The 22012-nt window shown below is 44.0% G+C and overlaps 1 protein-coding gene across 5 annotated transcripts in view; it reads left to right on the top strand.

The window, feature by feature from the left end:
• ATP2A3 (ATPase sarcoplasmic/endoplasmic reticulum Ca2+ transporting 3) overlaps positions 1–22012 on the top strand; it is a 166518-nt gene that overhangs the window by 48116 nt on the left and 96390 nt on the right. For all 5 annotated transcript variants that reach the window (XM_075013562.1, XM_075013558.1, XM_075013560.1 and 2 more), the window contains 4 exons: positions 5978–5995; positions 8553–8635; positions 19444–19548; positions 21674–21812. In XM_075013562.1, coding sequence (XP_074869663.1) covers positions 5978–5995; positions 8553–8635; positions 19444–19548; positions 21674–21812 — 345 coding nt within the window. The remainder of the gene's footprint in view (positions 1–5977; positions 5996–8552; positions 8636–19443; positions 19549–21673; positions 21813–22012) is intronic.

The following is a 22012-nucleotide window of genomic DNA, read 5'->3' as shown; positions in this document are numbered from 1 at the left end:
ACTTGCAGAAAGATTTGTTTGCTCTGAAAGACTCTGCTGGAAGAGTTTAATAAGCCTTGAAATGTCCCACTCCTGGTCTCAGGCATCCATCAGCTGGAGACTCCAGTGTGCATGTTTCAATGCTCCTTCACAGAAAAATACCTGTTACCCAAGGTTGTTTTTTTTTTTTTTTTAAGTGGACATTTTCAGCACTGGTTGGTTTTGTTCACTCTGGTTTGGACAATGGTCTTGACTCTCAGGTTTATAGCTGAGCTTTCTTAAATTCAAGGGTGTTGGATTTGAGTTTGTTTCTCAGACTCCTCTCTAATCTGGGCATTACCTCTGGCCTCTCACTTTTCATTTTGAAATATATCAGAGGGGTAACCATGTTAGTCTGTGTCTGCAAAAACAACAAGAAGTCCTGTTACATTTTATAGAATCACAGATTTTTTGGGATAGTAACAGAGGTAGCCGTGTTAGTCTATATTCTGACAAAACAAACCTGCAGTCATCTAGCACTTTAAAGACAAACAAAATAATTTATTAGATGATGAGCTTTTGTGGGACAGACCCACTTCTTCAGATCAATCACATTTCTAATATAGACTGACAGTTATACAGCACAGAGGTCCAAAAAAAATGAAATAAAAACTGACCAATCAGATACACGAAACTTAAGGGGGGCGGAAATAAAGGGGGAGAGATACTGTCTTACCTGAGATTATTATGAATACCAAAGTAAGGGAAACAGCCCATGTAATGCATGAGATAATTGCTCTCTCTACTGAGACCAAGTGTTAATGTATCGAATTTGAGCATGAACTCCAGCAAAGATCCACTTTGTCAGATGCATTTTTGCCTCCGAAAGCTTATGCTCCAAAATATGTCGGGCTATAAGATGCCACAGGGCTTCTCATCTTACAGTTTTTATCCCCGCGTCCCCTCTGTCCTTGCATTTTAAGGAGGAAATCTCAGATCTGAAGTGCATTGAATACTTATATACTACAGCACATGTAGTATAAATACCTAGCTAGACAGCGCGGGAATGTGTCTGGCTTTGTCCTATTACCTACTTGGTTTTACTTGTTTCCTCCACAGAAGGAAAAATCGAAGCTTGCGTGAGATGTTTTGTTCATTTATTTCGAAAAGATTCTTCCCTCTGAAATGTCTGCGGTTGAGTCACCAGCGCTTTGCCATGAAATGAGAATTCATTCACTGAATGCTAATGATATTTAAAAAAAAAAAGAGAGAGAGAGAGACCAAGCATGTGAAAGTGAATGCCTTGGCTACCGCTGAAAGATACGGAGCCAGCCATTTGCATGAAAAATTCAGTGCATCTTCACAGCACAGTGCTTCCCTTCTCCTGCTCCTCTGTGGAAGAACAGATCCATCTTTGGGCTGAGACTGACTGTGCTTTAGTGGACCAGATTTGTACTGTGGTAGCCTTGTACTGTGGAATTCTGCATCTCAATGTATCCCTTTCTACTTTCAAAAAAGCTGCCTGAAATAATATGAATGTGGACCCTGGTTGTAGGATGGTTTCACAGCCCATGTTGGAATGTGTACATGCAATTAAATTATAGTGCCCAGTCTTGACAGCAAGTTGCAGAATCTAGGGAAAGTGGAAGAATTGGGATGTATCTTTTGCTCTTCCAGCTCCTGCAGTCTTCCTCTGTCCTCACTTGTGAGCCCATCTGCTATCTGGGCCAATATTCCCCGGCCTTCATCATTGTCAGCTAGATGAAGCTCTTTGCCACACTAAAACCAGCAAAACAAACAGTGGCAAGTACGTGCTGTGTGGGCTTTGCCAGACTTCTGCATAGCTCTGTCAAACTATGCAAAATCCCATAGAAACCTTCATAGTGCACTGCGGGGGAGGCTAGTACAGTCTAGCAGAAACCACTGTTCTTCCTGATCTCCAGTCTCATTACAGGGCTGTCTGAATAGAGAGAAAAATCTGAACATGGATCAACTTTAGCTGTATTTGCTCCTCCTGGCCTTAGGTGTGGATTGCAACAGGGAAAGTTATTGTAACCCCTTGATGGCCAGGGAAAAATAAAAATGTTACGGCTTTAAAATGCATTGTTGTTTGACTTTTGAGAGCTAGATGTGAGTGCTCTCTGTGCCACTAGAAAACTGGTTTTCAGTTAGAATAAAATCCCAGTGGGAGCTGGCGTGAGAGGTAGACAAAAGGGTGCGATAAATACGTTTATCACTCAGCTCTGCGATTCAGCACTTAGATATCACCTTTCGCCTGTGTGCGTGTGAATTGAAAATATTACATAACATAGATTTCCAAAAGTAACAAGGCATTTTGGGTGCTGGACTTGATGTTTTGAGATGCCTAATATTTCAGAGCCTGGGTGTGATTTTTGAAAACTTAACCCTTTCAAATGGCTCAAGTAAGGCACACAAAATCATAGGTCACTTCTGAAAACCTTGGCGCACGTGCGTGTGCACGTGTGTGTGTGTGTATGTGCCAACATTCATTCTCTAAAGTGTGTGCATGCAAAGAATGTAAACAAAATAATTTTTCTGGGTGATTATATGTAGGTGCATGTAATTGCAACATATAACATTGCATAGCCCTATACCTGTGTCATTATTCTGTCTGAATGTGGAAACAGTAGACTGTTAATTATATCTTTGGATCCCGAGGGAACTTGCTTTCCTCTTGCATTATTACAGTTCAGTATTTTTCCTTAGGAACATTTGAGAAGTGTCTGTTGTTTGTAGTCTATCTTGTAACTCTTCTTTGTCAGGAAGTTTCAGATTAGGAGAATTTTTTTCCTTTCAGGCTTTTATTTTCAGCTTGGGGTGGTTATCAGTTTTTGCTTGCCATGATCAAGATGCAGAAAGCTCTGCTTGGCAGACCTATCCAGGACTGTGCTCCTTAGAACTGACAGATTTACCTCAGAATGGCAGACCACCCAGTGACTGGTTAAAGCCGGTTGCACCCTCAATTGTGAAGGGAGCTAAGGCCTCTGTTGAGCATGAGTTTTTGTCGGGGCAGCTTGTAGGAATTCTTTCTCTAGGTTCTCACAAGCAACAGCTAGTAACATCAGTGACCTGTGATTTATTTATGGCCCAGGCAATTGTAGCTATTGCAAGGTGGGGTTTAAATGTGGAACAAATGAGCAGGGGCTAACGGGGTGAGAGAGCTAATGACCAAATAAAGTGGTCAAAATATATGGTTGAAGATTCTGGAGAGCAGCCTATAGCAGATACTGAGACCAATATAATTACTGACTTGTGCAATCTCACGGGTGTTTAAGGTTACCTTGCCCTTCCACGCCTTGTTTGTCTGCTCATCCTCATGTTGTATATTGTCAAAAATGCTAGGCTGGGAACTCTCTGGAGCTATATTTGCACAGCTTGTTTGTATAATGGCTAGCATGAAGAAGTCTGAGTTTGAGACCTGGAGGTGCTACCACAATAGAAATTATAAATAATAAATGCAGCTGTTGTTAACACCAGCAATGTTTGTATATGCCAGGCATAGCAAAATACTAGTGAGGTTTGTTGAGAGAGAGAGCGTGGACACCTGAACTGTTTTTCCAACAGGTTCCATGTTTCCGACTTGCTATCTGTTTTGAGCAATATCCAATCATCCTGGCACATTTAATGTAGATAACACTAATGTCCAGAATGTGAGAGTCAGACATCTCCACCCGTATAGGTGCATCTCCCTGGGGGGAGAGGCTGTATCAGAGCTCTTCCAAACAGTGATCTTTCTGTCCAGTGACGTCTCCTAGGAGAAGAATTAGGAAGAATTTCTGCAAGGGGAACCTTCCAGAAGTCCTTCCAGCAGGTTGTCTCATGGGAGTAGCAATCTACTCTGAATCTCTGAAGCAAATGCTGTAAAATTAGAAGATAAAGAAAAGTAGCTGTCCCTTGGGGGAATAAATTGTGGTGAAGCCTGTTGCAAGCATTCAGAGATTTTAAAAAGGAAATACACCATGGGCTAGTTCTGGTTTATTCATATGTGGGCAGACATTCTCGTCAGACTTACAGGGATTTAATCAGGTGCCAGTGAAGCAACTGGAGGCATGTGCGATGTCCAGACAAGATGGAATTCTCATTTGTGTTTATTTCTCAAGAGGTTGCAAGTGTTCTCAAGTAAGTGGAAGAAGGATGTTCTTGAAATCAAGGCACTACCCTAGGACTCAGCAAATGTGGTTCAGTTCCTAGATCTGTTACAGACTTTTTGTGACCTTGGGCCAGTTGCATCATCTCAAAGTGCTTCAGCTGTAAAATATTCCTGTAAAATGGGAATCTACTTCTCCGCCTTACAGGTGTGTTGAGGTTACACCAGGAATATGCTAAACCCCAGATAGAATAATATAAGACCAGATGCTGGCAATGGGACTCCATGACAGTTCTGACAGAAAGGGATTTTGAAAAATGCTGGCCTAGTTCTGCTCCACTTGAAGTCCGTGATATAACTCACAGGCTGTGTCTGCACTGCCTCCCTACTTCGAAGGGAGGATGGTAAGTAGGGTATTGGGAGTTTATTAATGAAGTGCTGCACTGCATATGCAGCACTCCATTAAGCAAATTTCCCCCTGTGGCAACTCCGAAGTTTTAAACTTTGAAGTGTTGGCTCGCGTGTAGCCACGGCTCACCCGCTGGTACTTCCAAGTGCCTGGGCAACTTCAAAGTCCCTTTACTCCTCACAATTTTCAAAATACCAGTGGGTGAGCTGCAGCTGCACACGAGCCGGCACTTCGGAGTTGCTGCAGGGGGGAATTTGCTTAATGAAGTTCTGCATATGCAGCACACTACTTCATTAATAAACTCCTAGTCCCCTACTTACCATGCTCCCTTTGAAGTAGGGAGCTAGTGTAGACAAGCCTACACTGGAGCAGACTTAGGCCAACCTTTGAGGTCTTTGAAATATACCACCTTTATTTTCAGTCTGGTACTCAGAGGAAAGTGTGAGTGATGGAAATAAATTGAATGAACACCCTCAGTCACCCTCCCACCCCCAAAGCAGCTGAGCTAAGTACTTAATAAAAAATACAAGGCTTGTGAGAGGCATTGTAGCTGACAACTCTGTCAAGGTCTGAGAGGGAGTTTGGGTGAAGGAGTGGGTTGTGGTCTGGGGCAGGGTGTTGGGATGCAGAGCCTGGGAGGGCGTCTGGGTATAGTAGAGGTTTCTGGCCTGGCGGAGGAATGTAGGAGTGGGCGCAAGGTCTGAGAAGGAGTTGTGACCTGGGATGAGGGGGAGAAGGCTGCAGGGGGATAAGGTATTGGGGTGCAGGGTCTTGGAGGGTATGAGTACAGTAGAGGATTCTGGCCTGGGAGAGGGGTGTAGGAGGAAATGAAGGGTCTGGGAAGGGGGTTGTGGTGTGAAAGGAGGTGGGGTGCCAAAGGTAGGCTCTGGATGGGAGGCACTTAACTAAGAGGCTCTGGCCAGCAGCACGCTCAGGCTAGCAGCTGCAGACCGCTCAAAACGGATGACTGTTCCAGGTGGCCTTCTGTGCTGGTGGAGGGAGGGCTTCACACACTGTCCCCGGTCCCAGCAAAATCTCTCAGCTCCTATTGGCTGGAAACAGGCCAGTAGGAGCTGAGAGATTTTGCAGGGGGCAGGAACAGAGATACAGGGAGCAGCCAGCTGCTTTGAGCAGTCCTGTTTATGCTGCAAGGGTGGGCTGCAGCTGGATCAAAAGGGTTGGTGGGTCAGATCCAGCTTGCAGGCTGTATCTTGCCTGCCCCTGCCCTAGGAGGCTTCATGCACTAACTTCCCTTCATTAAGATGTGTTAGTCTGTCTTGTTGTGTTAAATACATACACGCCTTTTTTGTACCCCAACAAAGTTCTTGGGGCCTGTGGTCTGTGTGTAAGAATGTGTGGTTTTCACTAAAGCGTTCTCCTTAACCACTCAGCCAGTTTGTTGACTGCTGATTTTTTGTGTCTGTTTCCAGATAATAATATCTCTTCTTTTTCTTTTCTTCCTTTCTCCATCTGTGTTTTGGCATCCTGATGGAAATCTGCAGAACTCCCTGCTGAAGAAGGTAGGTGGAATTATATTGGCTCTACTTTTTTTTTCTTCTTTTTTTGACCTCCTCTTCACTCTTGGTGCATGTCTCTATCTGGGGGTTGGAGAGCTCAGTGTGAGCTAGTCCAATGGAGACTTCTGGTTAGCTCACAATACCCATGGGAATGTTTTGAACTTCAGCAGCTCTTCTTTTAAGCCTGTGGAGAGAGTCTCAGGCCTCAAAAGCTTTGTCTATCAGAGCCAGATTTGCTCATGCTGGGGCCCAACTGGAGAACCTGTGGACATCTTATGCAAAAGTACTGAGCTTCCAAAACTCCAGATGCAGCCATAGAGAGATGAGAATGCTTAGCACGTACTAGAGGTGAAGCCGGGTTGAAAATGTTAACTTCCCCAGGCCCAGAGGACATCAGAGAATTGCCTTTCCTGTATTTGGATTAGTCTTGGAAGGGTGAGACTGAACAGCAACACTCCAATGCAGAAACTACAGAGCCCAAACCACCATAAAAGGAAAATCAACTGCTTGCTGGTGGCACCTGACACAAGGGGGTAAAAATGAACATGCTTTGGTCTGAACGGCTTTGGGTTGTTATTGAGCAGTATCCATCATCAGCTTGTATTCATGTTTTCTAGAATAGTGATTGAAGCCTGAAGGCACATGTGAACCTTTAGCCGAAGATGAAGTAGGGGGTAGCATAGGGACAAGGGGAAAAAAGATCAAGTGCCCCTCTTATAGGTTTATTTTTGTCTTTGCTGCATCAAGTCCTGGAATGGGCTTTTCTGCAGATGTTGGTACATGCGTGTTATGATTTAAATTCTTTGTGGGAACCTCATGTTCTACCTCTGCAGTTCTAAGGGACAGTGAAAACAGGGCTTGCACCAGGAGCAATACATCCTCAAAGACAAGTGTTCCAATGGTTAAAAGTTGTATTAAATATACCAGAGTGTTTTAAAACTGGAGTTCTGTTAAACTTAGTATCCAAAAAGGCAAACATGGCTAGCACAGGTCCCGTTTCTGAGTCTCTCTGGAGCAGACCAAGTCAGAACTCTTGAGACTACTCCCACTCACCAGGTCTGTATCCTAGAGCTTCTGCAGATACGGCCACCTACTGCTCCCAGGGGCCACACTTCATTGTTCCTGGCCGATGGGAGTGACGGGAAGTCATGGCCAGCACATCCCTGCAGCCTGTGCAACTTCCTGCATCTCCTATTGGCCAGGAATGGTGAATCGTGGATGCACAATATAAGCAAACTCTCACAGCCCACCCAGGGATTACCCTAGTGAGCTGCACTTAATTGTAATGCCACATAATTTATTGGGCTGATAAAAATGTGTTGGTGGGCCAGATGTGGCCCACCAGTTGGCATCTGGGGACCCCTGCTTTAGATTTAACATAGTACCTGTCACTCTTGCTTCTCAAAGCACTGCATAAAGATATATACTTACACCCATTGTGCAAGTTAGTAAACTGAGCCCCCAAGAGGTTTGAGAGAGAGGCCCTGTGTCACATAGGGAGCCAAAGGCATTCAAAAACAGAATGTGAAAGTTCTGTCTTAAGTACAGATCCTCTTAGATATTTAGGTGCCAAACTCTCATTGGTTTCAATGGGAATTAGAGGCTAAAATAGTTTGATCTAGACCTTCTCTCCCTGCTTTAACCACTAAACTGTTGACTCTCAGGTAAAAAACCATCTGTTCTACACTGATCTGTGGCAGGGTATGAAGCAGGGCAGCACAGCACTTTTAAGAAGAATGTAACTCGTGTGTGTGCCATTTTCCAATAGCCACATGAGGGGAAGGAAGGGGGCTGAGTGCTAGTGTCTTTACCTGAAAAAAGCATAGTTTGTAGGTGGATCCATGTCCGATGATGGCCTACAGATAGGTCCAGTGTTGGATGTGAAAATTCTCCTTGCTGTCCCCCTTGAAAGGTGAGTTACCTTGCTCCAGATGTTAGCGCAATGCGTAACTCTGCAATGGCAGGCAAGGACCTCGGTTCCACTGACAGAAACATCCTCAGGCTTTACAAAGTGTGTATCTCTCTCTTCTTTTGTAACCCTGGAAAGTTCAGGTGCATTAATTTTTAGTGATATCGTTCTGCACAGGGCGATTCTATTTCCTAGCCGTCAGGGATCATCAACAGGCAACACTGCCTAGTGTTTTGACTGCCTCCTTTCATCCTCATTTGTCTTCCACTCAGGCCCTGATGTAGCTGTATTTCATGCTGATGGGGCTTAGCGTGAACCAGTGAGGCATCAGTATGTTTGCCACAGACATCCTTTGAGCTGAGCTGGCAATGATGAGAGTCCAGATTCAGGACAGTAATTAAACATGTGCTTTACATTAGGCATGTGGCTTAACTTCACTGGGAGTTAGCCATGTATTTAAGTGCTGTCCCGAATAGAGATGCTTTCTTCAGTCAATCCCTCGGTTAGTAATGCCAGTAATCCTAACCCAGATGTGTCCTCAAAGCAGAGCCCAGCATGTTTGTTCCTGAGCAGGCTCAGTAGCTTGTGATCCAAGTTCATTTTCAGTGCTTCTGTAATGCTTATGGTGCTTTCACATTTTTGTTTTGATAGGAAAGTCACTCTGGGAGCTGGTGCTGGAGCAGTTTGAAGATCTCCTTGTGCGCATTCTTCTCTTGGCCGCTTTTGTGTCATTTGTAAGTATCCTCCTTTCTGTGCTCTGCCTTTGGTGCTCCCAGGTAAGTAAATACCAGTCAGTGCTGTCTGTGCTGTCAAAGCAGCGAGAGTGTTTCATGCCTCCTCTGAAGTTGCAGGAGAGGAATTGATGTTGCATCAGGGAAACGGGACTTGCAGGAGTCTGTGCAGGCGAATGAAAAGTACACAGAAAGAGGTCTGGAATAGCGCTTGTGAATTCACTCTTGGGCACTGTGCTTGGAACCAGCAGCAGCAGTGGCGTTGTGACTCAGGTGGCTAGGGAGCACAGGATTCTTACCCCATTTCTTACCTTCTTTTGTGCTAAATTTTATCCCCTAAATTATAGTGGGTTTGGCACAGCAGAGGTGTGTCTAGATAGAACATAGAGCTGTAATCCAAACAGATATGTGGGATGCTGTGTGAATCTAGGTGCTTTACAAAGCAGCAATACCAGCAATGTAATAACTAATTGGGTCGATAACTGACATCAAAGCTTGCACATGGCTATCATTAGAAAATATTAAATATTTTCCCAACGTTTCCTGTGTTCTTTAAATTTCACACAGCGTTCTACTACTTGGGGGACAGACAGGACCTCATTGGCACAAGTGCCACTGACTGAGCTATGTGTTAGATATTTCAAGTCAATCCCCATAAAATCCACCAAATTAGAAAACCCACAGGATCTATGTATCTTATGCTTTGCAATTGCCAGGCTCTCCTATTGAGTTTATTGGCAATTAGGCGGATGTAATCCTTTGATCCACATAATTCAGGCTGAAAATTCATGTCAGACTTCCAAAAAGTCACAACTGTTTAGCTGCATAGGTTTCACACTGTGCTGTAATTAAGTTCCTTCCAAGCTAGTTCAGTAACTGACAAGGTAGAAGACTGTGAGTCTATTCATTTAATGTGTTGCTTTTTACCTTACTTGTGGCTTGCTAGCTAGTTCCTGAAGATAAACAGCAGGACTGTGTGTGTAGTGGACAAGGGCACTGTACTGGGAGTCAGGAAACGATGGCTCACCTGCTGTTTAATCTTGTATGAAACACATCACCTTGACAGTCATTCACTTTAAGTCCAGAACAGACCACTGTGATCACTTAGTCTGACCTTCTGCATGAACTTCCCTTAATTAAGTCCAGCTTTGAGTCCCAAAAGCTGTGGTTGGACTTGTTAATGTCATTTAGAGACGGGCACTGTCTTGATTTAAAAAAGTTTAGTTATAGAGACTCCACCACAACCCTTGATAAATCATTTCAATGGTTATGTATCCTCACCATTAAAAAAAAAAAAAAAAAATTGTGCCCTGTTATTTAGCTTTCACTTGCTCCCACTGAATCTTCTTATTCCTTTATCGGCTATAGTAAAGAGCCCTCTGTTATCAAGTTTCTGTTCCCTGTGTGGATATTGACATGTTGTGTTCAAGTCAGTCCAACTGGGACTGAGGCTGTGTTTTGCTAGGTGCCATACAAATGAAATAAAATACTGTGCTTGCCCAAAGCATCTATAAGCTCAACTGCATGAAATTCAGGAACCATAATTATGAAGCATGAATACAGTGCAAAAGATCTATAAAAAGGAGGAATTTTAATTGGACTGGTAAAATCCATGTGATGGAGGAGTCACAGTACAGATTCGAATTGCTCAGCATTAAGCTTGTCCCCTGTCAAAAGTTTATATTGACAGATCCAAGAATGTGAGCCGCTCTGAGGAGCGAGCGCAGCAGGGCGATCAATACATTTATTTAATCCTGTGAATGTAGAATTAACGTCCAAGCATTTTAATACGTGTGGAGCAAGAATAAAAGAGGACCGCATGTATGTATAAAGTAGTAGGCAAAGCAGCAACCAAAGGAAGGTTGATGTGCAAAGAGACATAAATGACATGAATAGATCTGGTGGTTTTTGTTCTCTAAAGTCCCAATTTAGCAAAGCATTTAAGCATAACATCACTGTCAGCGTGTGCTTAAGAACTTTGCTGATTTGGGGCCTGAGCAGCCTGCCCTGAAGTCATTTGGGCAATCTCAGTTTTGAACCATTGAGTCTCAACAGCTTGCTTCTTTGCTGCTATCTTTTAATGATTTTTTTCCCATTAAAACTTCCTTTTGCAAGCTATTTGACTTCTGTATCGATCTCAAGGCTAAGACAGAAAACATAGGGAATCCTGTCACATACATGGACATGTTCCCCTTATTTTTGGCCAAAACGTTCCAAGTTACTGCATGAAAAGTCCATAACATTGTATGTAGCATCTCCCATTGAGCCCAAGTGTTGCTTAGTGAGTGGTGGTCTGCTGCAAGATTTTTGTAAGAAACTAAATTCAGCTTCCTGACGAAATGGGTCTTTGCCTAAGAAAGCTTCTGATCCAAAAAATCTGTTAGTCTATAAGGTGCCACAGGACTTCTCATTGTTTTAGCAGATGCAGACTAACACTGCTACCCCTCTGATACTGTGGCTCAGCTTATAAGTGCTAAGAACCAATAGATGTACCCTCGGAAGACCTCATGATACATGGGGAAGTACAGACCCACTGTGTGCCCTCTCACCTAATGGGGCTTTGTAGTGTGGCTGCTCACACCTGGGCTACGACCCATCGGCCAATCATTTGAGTTACATCTTCAGTGAAGATGTCCTTTTGTGCCAGGAAAAGTCTGCATGGGATGAAAAGAATGGAGCTTTGATCTGATCTTCTGCATAGAAGGGGAGTCAGTGACTTATTCCCTTCATCTAGGCCCTGAGTGTTGGGAATCTGTAAGGATGAGTAGTGCTATGAGAAATCTTTGAAGCTTTGGTCATATGCCTGGAAGCATCTTTTTTTAATTTGTTGGAGACAGGCAACTCCATGTCTCTTTTTCAGTACACTAAAGGGGTAGAAGGGGCAGAGTTTCCTTAAAGAGATGTCTTTTGGAGCAAAGGGTGGAAGGATTTGGCACTGGGAGATGTGGTAGGGATTCCAGGTATTATGGCACTGTGCAGGGGAGACGTACGCGGAAGATTGTTAGAGAGGCTCCATGTGCGTATTGGAAATTGTTGGCTGGGGAGGGAGTGACTGGGTGCTGGACTTTGGATCCCTGTGGGGAGATGCAGAGCTATTCTGCTGTTTCTCTCTGCTCGCTGGATCAGAAGGGTCTGTGGAGCCCCAGCTGTGATACAGAACAGGCTTTAGTGGCTTTCTGAGGAAGAGAGCACTAGAAGGCGGGATGTGAAACCCAGCTGAGAAGCCCTTTTTATTTTGGCAAGTACAAACCTGTGGCAGAGCTGTGCTGAGGAAGGAAGGAAGGAAGAGGGGCGAGGCTTATGTTTAAAGCAGCAGTTCCCAATCTTTTCCACACAGAGACCCATTTTGACAAATCAGGAAGATTTGGTGACCCAAGGCAATTCAAAAATGGGGCAGGAGGGGGAGGTTTAGTGCCATACCTAGCTAATTTTGCACCTGAGGCGAGAATATAAAATTGTGACCCCTCATGTTTATATATTCATACTAGTTATTTCATAGAAAAGGGGAAATACATTAATAAAATAATAATGCTATATTTACTATAGTTAATCAGAGTTGTGGTGGTGGAAAGACACTCATCCCCAAACTGCTCCCCTGGCTTAAACCCCACAGTCGGAGGCTATGGGAGTTACATTGAGGGGCTAGGAGTCACATTCAGGGGCTGCAGGGGGCTAGGGGAATCGTATTTGGGGTAGGAGTCACTGAGGGGCTGGAGGGGATAGGGGAGGCACAGGGACCCCTGACCCCCACGTCTGGAAGCCGGCAAGGGTGCAGAGCCTAGGCCGGCAGTGCCAGCTGCAGGAGCCCTGGACAGGTGCAGGCTGTGGGGGGGAGCGATCCCTGCAGCTGGAAACCGGCTGGGGCAGAGCCCTGTCTGGCAAGCACCAGCCGTGGGAACCCCAGCGAGGTGTGGTGGGAGGGACCCCAACCCATGCAGCTGGGAGTGTCCCATAGGTTGGGAAACCCTGATTTAAATGATACCTAGTGGTGCAACTGAGAGAGGATGATGTGAGAACTCTGCCTGTTCACAGGTTGCATGGGTCATTGGAGGTGAGACAGGAAGCTTCTTATATAATGAAGCTAATTTTAAAATTCCACATGCAGTATGCAACAACATTCTGATCTAAACAGCAGGAACTGAGTCCACGTGGCTGCACGTATCAAGGAAGGAGGAGTTCTGAATTGTTTACAAAACCTGTTTGGATGCTTGTTTTGACATAAAGCCTCTCTCTCTTGACAGTTTAATGTCTGGGAGTCTCAAAGACACTTTAATGTTAGTCAGAGGCATTACATTTTCAATTTTAAAATCTAGCATTTTATATTTTCTTCAGCTAGATTCTTGGGTTGGAATTTTAGCAGTATGTCATCATGTGTAGGAGTTGCTCTTACACCTGCTGTTAGCTTAGTCAAGCCTGTTCTGTTTAAAAACGCCTATTGATGCCAAAGTCATGAGTGAACGAGAGTTTGAGATACTGAAGCAAACTCAAGCTTCTCACTGTTGACAAAAAGAATTTTATCCTTTTAGGAAAGGGATTTAATGACATGGCTGAGACTTAATGCTATTTGGAATTTATAAATTTATCTTTTCTGTAAACCTCTATTGGAAATGGTGAGTTAAGCTCGTGCTGCAGAAAATGTTGCATCAGCCAAGAAGTTCTGATTGTCATTCGTTTTCTACTGTGGCACAAATGCAAAGAAAGACAGTCTTTGTTCTGAAGAGCTTGTCATCAAAGCATGTTCTGAAGAGCAAGACATTCAAGCATGGGGAGAGAAACTGGGGCACAGAGAAGTGACCTGTCGCATAGTAGGTCACTGGCAGAGCTGGGACTAGAACCCAGCTCTTCTCTCTCCTCTTCCTTATCCAAGAAATGGTGAACCTCTCCAGAATGTAGGCTGGGCACTATAAACATGCCAAATGCTGTTTATTCAAAACTGAGATGGCAGTCTTATGAGAACACGTTTTTCTGTGAGATTTCTACGACTTCCTGGACAGCTTGGAAACACCACCGGAGTAGTTGTTATAGGCAATTGTGGCACAGAAAATGAAAAATGAGTGATGGGTGGACTTTGAATTTGACTTTGGAGTTGTTTGGTTGGTTGTTGTTCATTCTGCCTATCACTACTTCTTTCTAAGCAGAATATAGGTAGATCTTAAGAGGAGTCTCTCCACTCAGCCCCTGGTGTTTAATTTTTCAATGGAAAGCTTCAAAACCTGTGCTTATTTGCTAGGGTGGAATGTTGATTCATTTGCAACAACTCTTGCAGATGCAAAGTGTACTCTGTAACTGAGTCATATATGCAAACCTTGCCCTGGCGGTTTACACATCCTGAAGCTTTACTAATGTGTGACCTCTCCCACATCTGTTGTTGTTCTGAACAAATGTATAGTGAATCAGCACAAAGTCCATACATTAGCATAGTAGTTGGTCACTCCAACACTGAAAATAATCTGAATGCTGATTGTTGATTCATTTGCTGTCAAAGATGCTTAGAAACTATATAGCTGAGTCCCATAATATTAGTGGTGCCTGGTGCTGTGTTGTCACTGATTTCACATATTTTCAGGCGTGCCTTGAAACTATGGTGCTGGCTGCATTAGAAATGTCTAATATAGCTAAACATATGTTAGATGCCTTTTAGGTGATCTCCAGAGAGTATGTTCTTGCATGTGAAAAAAGTATCTGTAGGTATCTCTTTTTAAGGCATGTGGTCAGGTCAAATTTGTCTCCACATTTACACTCTGTGCAACTGAGCTTTGGAAAACCTAAATTTTCACTGATTTTTTTTTAAAGGAAATTGTCATGGAAATAATTTAGTCCCCAAACAACTCCAGCTTTGTATGTAACATTGTGCCAGAATCTGAAACTGAATTTTACACACAATGCCTATAAAAATATGGACATATGTTTGCTCCTGTGAAGAATTTTGGTGTGGGTGTGGATGGCATGTGTGTTTCTTTCTGGTGGTTCTTTCTTTGAATGCAAAAAACAATAGCTTAAAGCCTGCATTAAGATGATGATGTGCCAGTCAGGTAACTGTATCGTGCTCCATTGCCCTTGTTTGATTTTGCTGCTGAATAAGGGACTTTCCTATAAAGGTTCCAAGTGGTGTGTCTGAAAAGCTAAAGCAATTGTATAGTCTCAAGACCCTCCTTTCAGAAAGAGTGAATGTGCAAAATGTGTGTTCATTTGCATGGGTCTAATTTGTACTTGTGACTGCCTGCCTGTATAGGTATGACTATACTAGGAAATACGGTCAAATTTATTAAGGTTGATTTTTGTAGCCCCCGATTTTGTAAAGTCGAAGGTGCATGTCCACACTGGTAAATGAAGTCGATGAAGCGTGTCCCCCATTAGCGCTGCTAGGTTCAACTTTGTCAGCAATGCTTTTACAGGTAGCTATCCCATAGTTCCTGTTGCTCCGCTGCATTGTGGGTTTTTGTCTCAGGGTGCGATGGGACAAAAATGTGCCACAGGTCATTCTGGGTATGTCTCATCAGCATTCCATAGTACACTTGCCTTCTCCCTGCCCCTTTGGAAAATATGGCAGAAAGAGGTTTTATGGCTTTTTTCCATGCCCATGCCAATGCCATTGCAATGCTAGCATGTAGCCGGTGCATCTTAAAACTGTCGTGGCAAAGATTATGCCTGCATTGTATTGCAGTATGTGCAGAGCCTAAGCAGCTGTGAGAGCAATGAAGACTCTGAGCAGGACATGAACATATATGAAAGGGAAACACTGAAGTGGAAGAAAGGGGAGGCGTTGACTGCACTGGATGCTTTGTACATATTTGTGGTGCCATGAAACAAGCTCAGGTGGGTGGGACCACATTGTTCTGCAAGTATGGGACGATCAGCAGTGGCTACTAAACTTCTGCATGTGTAAGGCCACTTTCATGAAACTTTGTGAATTGCTTTCCCCATGCTGCCATACCAAAATGAGACTTGCTCTAACAGTTCAGAAGCGTGTGGCAATTGCTCTGTGGCAGCTTGAAACACCAGACGACAATCAATTTGGGGTGGGCAAATCTAGATGTGGGGGCTGCTGTGATCCAGGTATCCAAGGCACAAACTGCCCTTTTACGAAAGACTGTGATCTTGGGAAATGGGCAGGACACAGTGGATGTTTTTGCTGCAGTGGGGTTCCCTATCTCTGGTGGGGCAATAAATGGAATGCACATCCCTATCCTGGCACCAGACCACCTTGCCGCAGAGTACATAAACCACAAGAGGTGGTTCTCCATGGTGTTGCTGGCACTGATGGATCACGAGGGCTATTTCACCGATATAAATATGGGATGGTCGGGAAAGGTGCATGATTCACACATCTTTAGGGACTCTGATCTGTTAAGAACACTGCAGAATACCAATAGTGAACCCTGGGTGATCCAGCTTACCCTTGACTCATGAAGCCGTAGAAAAGCATCCTGGGCTTCAGTAAGGATCAGTTTAACTAGCCTGAGCAAGTGCAGAATGGTGAGAGTATCCTGGCTCGGTTAGACTTCAGCAAAGTGACATGGTGGCAGCCTGTTGTGTGCTTCATAAATTATGTGAGAGCAAGGGGGAAATTTTCATGCTAGGCTGGAGGGCAGAGGCAAAGGCAGATCACCTAGCCAGTAACTGTGAGCAACCAGACACCAGGACAATAAGGAGAGCACAGGGAGGGGCGCTGCTAATCAGGGAGGCTTTGAAAAACAGCTTTCTGAATGATTAGACAGTGACATGACAATCATGCCTGTTGCCCTTAAGAAGGTGTCCCCTGCATGATGTGTGCTGATTTGTAAACCACTGCAACATAAGCAATAAAGACACTGACTTTGCAAGCTTTATTGTTTTTATTCAGGGGACACTAAAGGAGTTCATGGCATGGGCTTCGGAGGTTGGTGAGGTGCATGCGTGAGTGAGAGAGAGAGAAGCTGACGTGACTGGAAAGGGGACCCTATAAACATAAACTATCAGTAAATGTGGATTGGCTGATAAGATGTCACAGCTACTTCCTTGAGCAATAATCGCTAGGGCTGTATCTAGATTTGAGCTTGCTCAATGTGCACAGGGGGTCACACACTCCCCGTCTGCCATACTCACTGTGAGAAGCATGCCGCTTCTGATGAGTGTGGGGACCTCCCTCGGAGTGACACAGCCTGAGAGCAGCATGACCTTCCTAGCTCATCCTACTCCTAGGCTGTACTTCTCTAGGGGAAGGGCAGGGTGAGGGTAGAGGGGGTGGACTGTCCCAGATGCATGGGGAGTGGCTGGTGGGCGAGGGTAGGCATGAGTGGAGTAGGGGTGGGGCATGGCCAGACCAAGGGTGAGGAGGGAGCAGCGGCTGGTGCCCCCTCCCTATTATCTCCACAGCAGTGGTCTGTGCTCACAGGTGCTTGACACCCCTCCCTGCCCCCGCCCTCCAATGAACAACAGTGTTTTGCCATGGCAAGTGCATGTGTGAATGCTGCTTTGTGCTCTGCAAGGCACTTGATTCTCAGGCATTTGGTTAAATACACACAATTACTCATTGAAATGTATTATCTCAGGCATCACAGAATAGTGAGCTCTGAACTCTATAGTGTTCAGACACCGAAACTGCCTCTGAACGATTTGAAGTATTATCTGCCTGTTAGGGACCCTTCTCTCCCGTCTTTTACGGAACTCACATGACTCTTACTAGACTCTCTGCTTCTATGAGTACGGGAACAATGCTGCATATACAACTCCATTTTCCTTAGAGGACAGCTGTCCCCAGCTACCTCATGTATTGGTTTTCTGGTTTGAACATAAAAGCAGAGTCATGTCCCAGAATTATTGACTGGCTGAGCAAGGAGGAATTATGAATAGATGTGGAGGATCACGTTTTAATCAGTATATATCTGGGTTCCTTGATTTCTTGGTTTTTTAAACCTAAGGGGGAAAACTTCCACATCTGCTAATTAAGATTACAGAGAGGGAATTTTAGAAAAAAGTATTTGGTAAATACCTGGAGATTTTCCTAACCCTGGCTGAAGTTCAAAGGAGTCTTTCCATTGAATTTTTTGGGCTCTCGCTCCGACTCAAGCCCATCGTGTATGCTGCTCTTGTCATTTCTGACTTTCTCATGTGAGAAATCTAATGTAAAATAAAAACAAAAAAGCAGCCACGTAGCACTTTAAAGACTAACAAAATAATTTATTAGGTGATGAGCTTTCGTGGGACAGACCCACTTCTTCAGATCCATTTCTACAGCCCTACCAGAAGGGAATCAATGTATAGAGCACAGAGGTCCAAAAATTATCAAGGTTGACAAACCAGAAAAATTGTTGTCACTGTTGGCAAATCAGATAGAAGAGCAAGGGGCGGGGGCGGGGGGTGAGAGGTGGGGAAGTGAGGCTTAGGTCAAACATCAAAGTATGTAAAAGAGTACTTGTAATGGGTCGGGTAAGTGCTGTCCCTGTTCAAACCGTGTGTTAATGTGTTGAATTTGGATATGAATGTTAATTCTGAACATTCTCTCTGTAGATGGTTGTTAGTCTCTTTTCTGCAGAACACAGACTCTCTGGACTTTAACAGAATGGCCCACTCCATTAAAGTGCTGGCTGACAGGTTTCTGATTTGTCAACCTTGATGACTATTTTTGGACCTCTGTTCTTTATATATTGAGTCTGTTCTGGTAGGGCTGTAGATCTGAAGAAGAGGGTCTGTCCCATGAAAGTTCATCACGTAATAAATTGTTTTGTTGGTCTTTAAAGTGCTAAATGACTGCTTTTTGTTTTGATAGCATACGGACTAAGACAGCTACCACTCTGTTACTATTCATCATGTAAAATAAAACTTGGAGATGCTATTATTTCTGAATCCTGACTTGCACAGTCATAACATTTTGAATAAGGAGCTTTTAGTGCCTTAATCTTATTTTCTGCTAGTGCAGAACTTTAAGTGGATAAGGAGAGAAGCTAGTGGAAAAATAAACAGATCTGTTGGAATTCACTGAAAATAACCCATACGGTGTTTGATTCCTTCCAAGCCCAAATATATGTCAATGAAGTGTAATGTAAGCCATTCATGAGCTGGTGAGCTAACACACTGGTTTCCAGTCAGTTTGAATAAGCAGCCATCTGACAGATCTTCTACCATCTCCCACCCTCTTTGCTTTGTCATTTTTAAAATAATAATTCCATATCAGCCAGTAATTGTCTTGTGAAAATGACATGTTATCATGCCACTCAATGGGCAATCAAGTCCTGAGTGGCTCCATTTTAAGCCTGACTTATCACCTCAGTGATGCTGGCAAGGAAACCAGTTTGCCTTGTAATTTGTCCTTGAGCAGCTCTAGGTGGGAATGGTTTCTGACGGGAGGAATTGAAGCGGGACGTGGGAGTCGGAACCTCTGATACCTACACACCTTTGATCGTAATGACATTTAAGTGCTTTCTAATGTTGTTGTGGCAGTACTGTAATTTTGGCATACAAATACTTTGACAAGCAGGTCAAGGAAGAGAAAATATGGGCATGAGAGATCCCCTGATGTCCCCCCACGCCAGCATTTCTGCTTTTCTTCTTGGGTATCGGATTCATAGCTCTGGGTGCCTCAGGATTGTAACTAATTTTTAAAATCCAATTCAGCAAGAAGCTTAGGCAGAAGCTGAACTTTAAGTGCCAGAGTGGTCCCGTTACATTGAATGCAATGCAGGTAATTGTGTTTTCAGATTAAGCAATAAGGAATCTAAGACGAAGGGCCTGATCCGAAGGCCAAGGAAGGACTGCCACTGACTTCCACAGGGCTGAGTCAAGCCCTAAACAGCAAGCTGTTCCTAGAGTTACAGTGTCCTTCCGTCTTGCAGATCCTGGCCTGGTTTGAAGAAGGCGAAGAGACGACCACGGCATTTGTAGAGCCAGTTGTGATCATCCTGATTCTCCTAGCCAATGCTGTGGTGGGGGTGTGGCAGGTAGGTAACTGCTTCTGTCAGCTTGTTTTAATTCCTACGTGCACTGAGGTTTGTTTGCAGGCACGGGAGCTTTTTGCTAGGTGCCTGGAACTGAATGACTGGCTTGACAACTGCAAATGGAAGCTCATGAGCTGGAGCAGCACTTCATGGGCTTAGGTTTACACAGCAAAGTTAACTCAGTTCCCTGCAATTCAGTTCACTCTGTTTTTGAGCTCGTCAGGTTTGACTCAGAGTGCTCATGTTATGAAATTACACTCAAACTGCACAGAGCTGGCAAGGTGTATTAATTTGAGCTGTGGCCCTTGCTCTCTTGCGAGAGCCAGGCAACTTGAGGTAAAAGCAACAGAATACTTATATGCAAGGAACTCAGGTAAGGTGTAACATAACTCAAATGAACTTTGCAGTAAAAACAAGCCTGAGTTGAGAGAAATATCATGCAGCTGTGGAAAACAAAAACGAGACTGTGGGGACACTGTGGGAAAGAAGAGAGACATTTTGGTACGGAAAACATGGACTTGATTGAGGCTCATTGAAGCAGGCTTTTAATTACCAAACAGTAATGAGAGTGAGGAGCCAGACTCTCAGCTGGAGCCTCGTCTGCACGGGGGAGAACTCGCCCAACAGCAAACACTTCCCCTCCCCCTTACAGTTTCTGAGAACAGTGGTTCAGCTCATCAGACATTGGCAACGTGAGTAACTAGCGAGTAGAACGCCCCGTGCTGGTGAATTCTTGGCGTAGAGCTTGCTGAAAAAGAAATCTACAAGAACTTAAAAAGACTATAAAATGTCATCCTGAATAAAAAGAGAATAAGAGTGACGTTTACTACCTTTAATCTTTATTTTGGCATCCCTTAATCTTTATTTGGCAATTCCTGTAGTTTGGAGTTTATGATGTCACACTTTATTTACCACCCAGCTTAACACCTCTTACCTGTTGGCAGTGGCCAAATGCATTTTCATGAAACAAACTTCTTAATGCTCCCCAAGTGAAGTAGCAGTCACAGCCAAGTGCTTTTGTTTGCCTATTGTTGTTCCCTGGAACAGCTTGCAAGTTAGCATCCACTCTGATTAATTAGAGGACATGGGGGAGATGTTTAATATTTTAACGCAGCCGTTTAATTTAGTTTCAAACTGGTTTGAGAGAGTCCCAGAGAGGTAGCTGTGTTACTCTGTATCTTCACACCACAAAAAAGCAGCCCTGTAACACTTTAAAGACTAACAAAATAATTTATTAGGTGATGAGCTTTTGTGGGACAGACCCACTTCTTCAGATCAGATCTGAAGAAGCGGGTCTGTCCCACGAAAGCTCATCACCTAATAAATTATTTTGTTAGTCTTTACAGTGTTACAGGGCTGCCTTTTTGTGGTATTTGAGATACTATAATTACCGCATCCAGTGTTCAGTGGTGCTGCTAGTTAAGCCAAAAAGTGTCTGGGTAGAAAATTGATATTAAGAGCAAGACACAATTAGGCCAAATAGTTCCCCCCAATCTCCCGAAGAGCCTGTTATTCCACTTGATGACGTTTCAAACTACTAATGCTCCTTTGTATGTTCAGAACTGTTCCTTCCTGTGCAAGAACCTCAGAACGCTTTCCAAACCCTCACTTACTTAAGCTCCACAGTTTGGTTGCACTAGTCAAGCATTAATCCAGTGGTCACAGGTAGGGAAACTGAGGGAAGACTTGGTTAAATGACTTCCCTATGGTCTCAGAGCGAGTTTGTAGCATAGTTGGAGCTTGTCCTGACTCTGTTGCTCTAACCAGTATCTCTCAGATCATTACATACCCCTTCCAAGATTTAGCACAAAATGTAGCATCTCATATTCTGCTTTGCAGCCATTCACTAACTCTCCCCTGTCTGAAACAGGAATATGTTTCCTTTTAGCCTATGGCAACAGTGAGGTGCATAGCAAGGTTAAATATCACAAGACAAATACACTTCAAAGCCAAGATCAGAATTCAGGAGCTCCTGTCTCCAAGTCCCTTGTTCACACAATTAGGTTACACCTCTGTCTAGGCAGCTGACTAGGGGAAGGGCTGCTTATAAACAGGTGCCGTCCACCACCATGTGTCACCATCATCTCATGATACACCTGCCTAACACTGCTGCATTCTCTGTTCACAGGAGAGAAATGCAGAGAGTGCTATCGAAGCCTTAAAGGAATATGAGCCTGAAATGGGAAAGGTGATCCGTGCTGACAGGAACGGAGTCCAGAGAATCCGGGCTCGGGATATTGTTCCTGGGGATATTGTGGAAGTGGCAGGTATGGTAAAAATGTCCACCTCCTTTCCCCTTGGCTGTATGCATAGAGAAGTAATCCCTCCTCAGTGAGTTTAGAACTGAGCTGAAGATGCATCTAAACTCAATGACAGCCCCCACCTCCTTGTTCTTTGTATTTGAGCAGCTTTTGTTGGGAGCTACCTTGTCATGGAATAGTGAGCTGAAACAGGAACTGCTCCACTA

This window comes from Carettochelys insculpta, chromosome 19 (genome assembly GCF_033958435.1).
Source record: "Carettochelys insculpta isolate YL-2023 chromosome 19, ASM3395843v1, whole genome shotgun sequence".
Taxonomy (NCBI): Eukaryota; Metazoa; Chordata; order Testudines; family Carettochelyidae; genus Carettochelys; species Carettochelys insculpta.
Note: the sequence above shows the minus strand (reverse complement) of the source record. Positions and strands in the feature narration are given on the sequence as shown.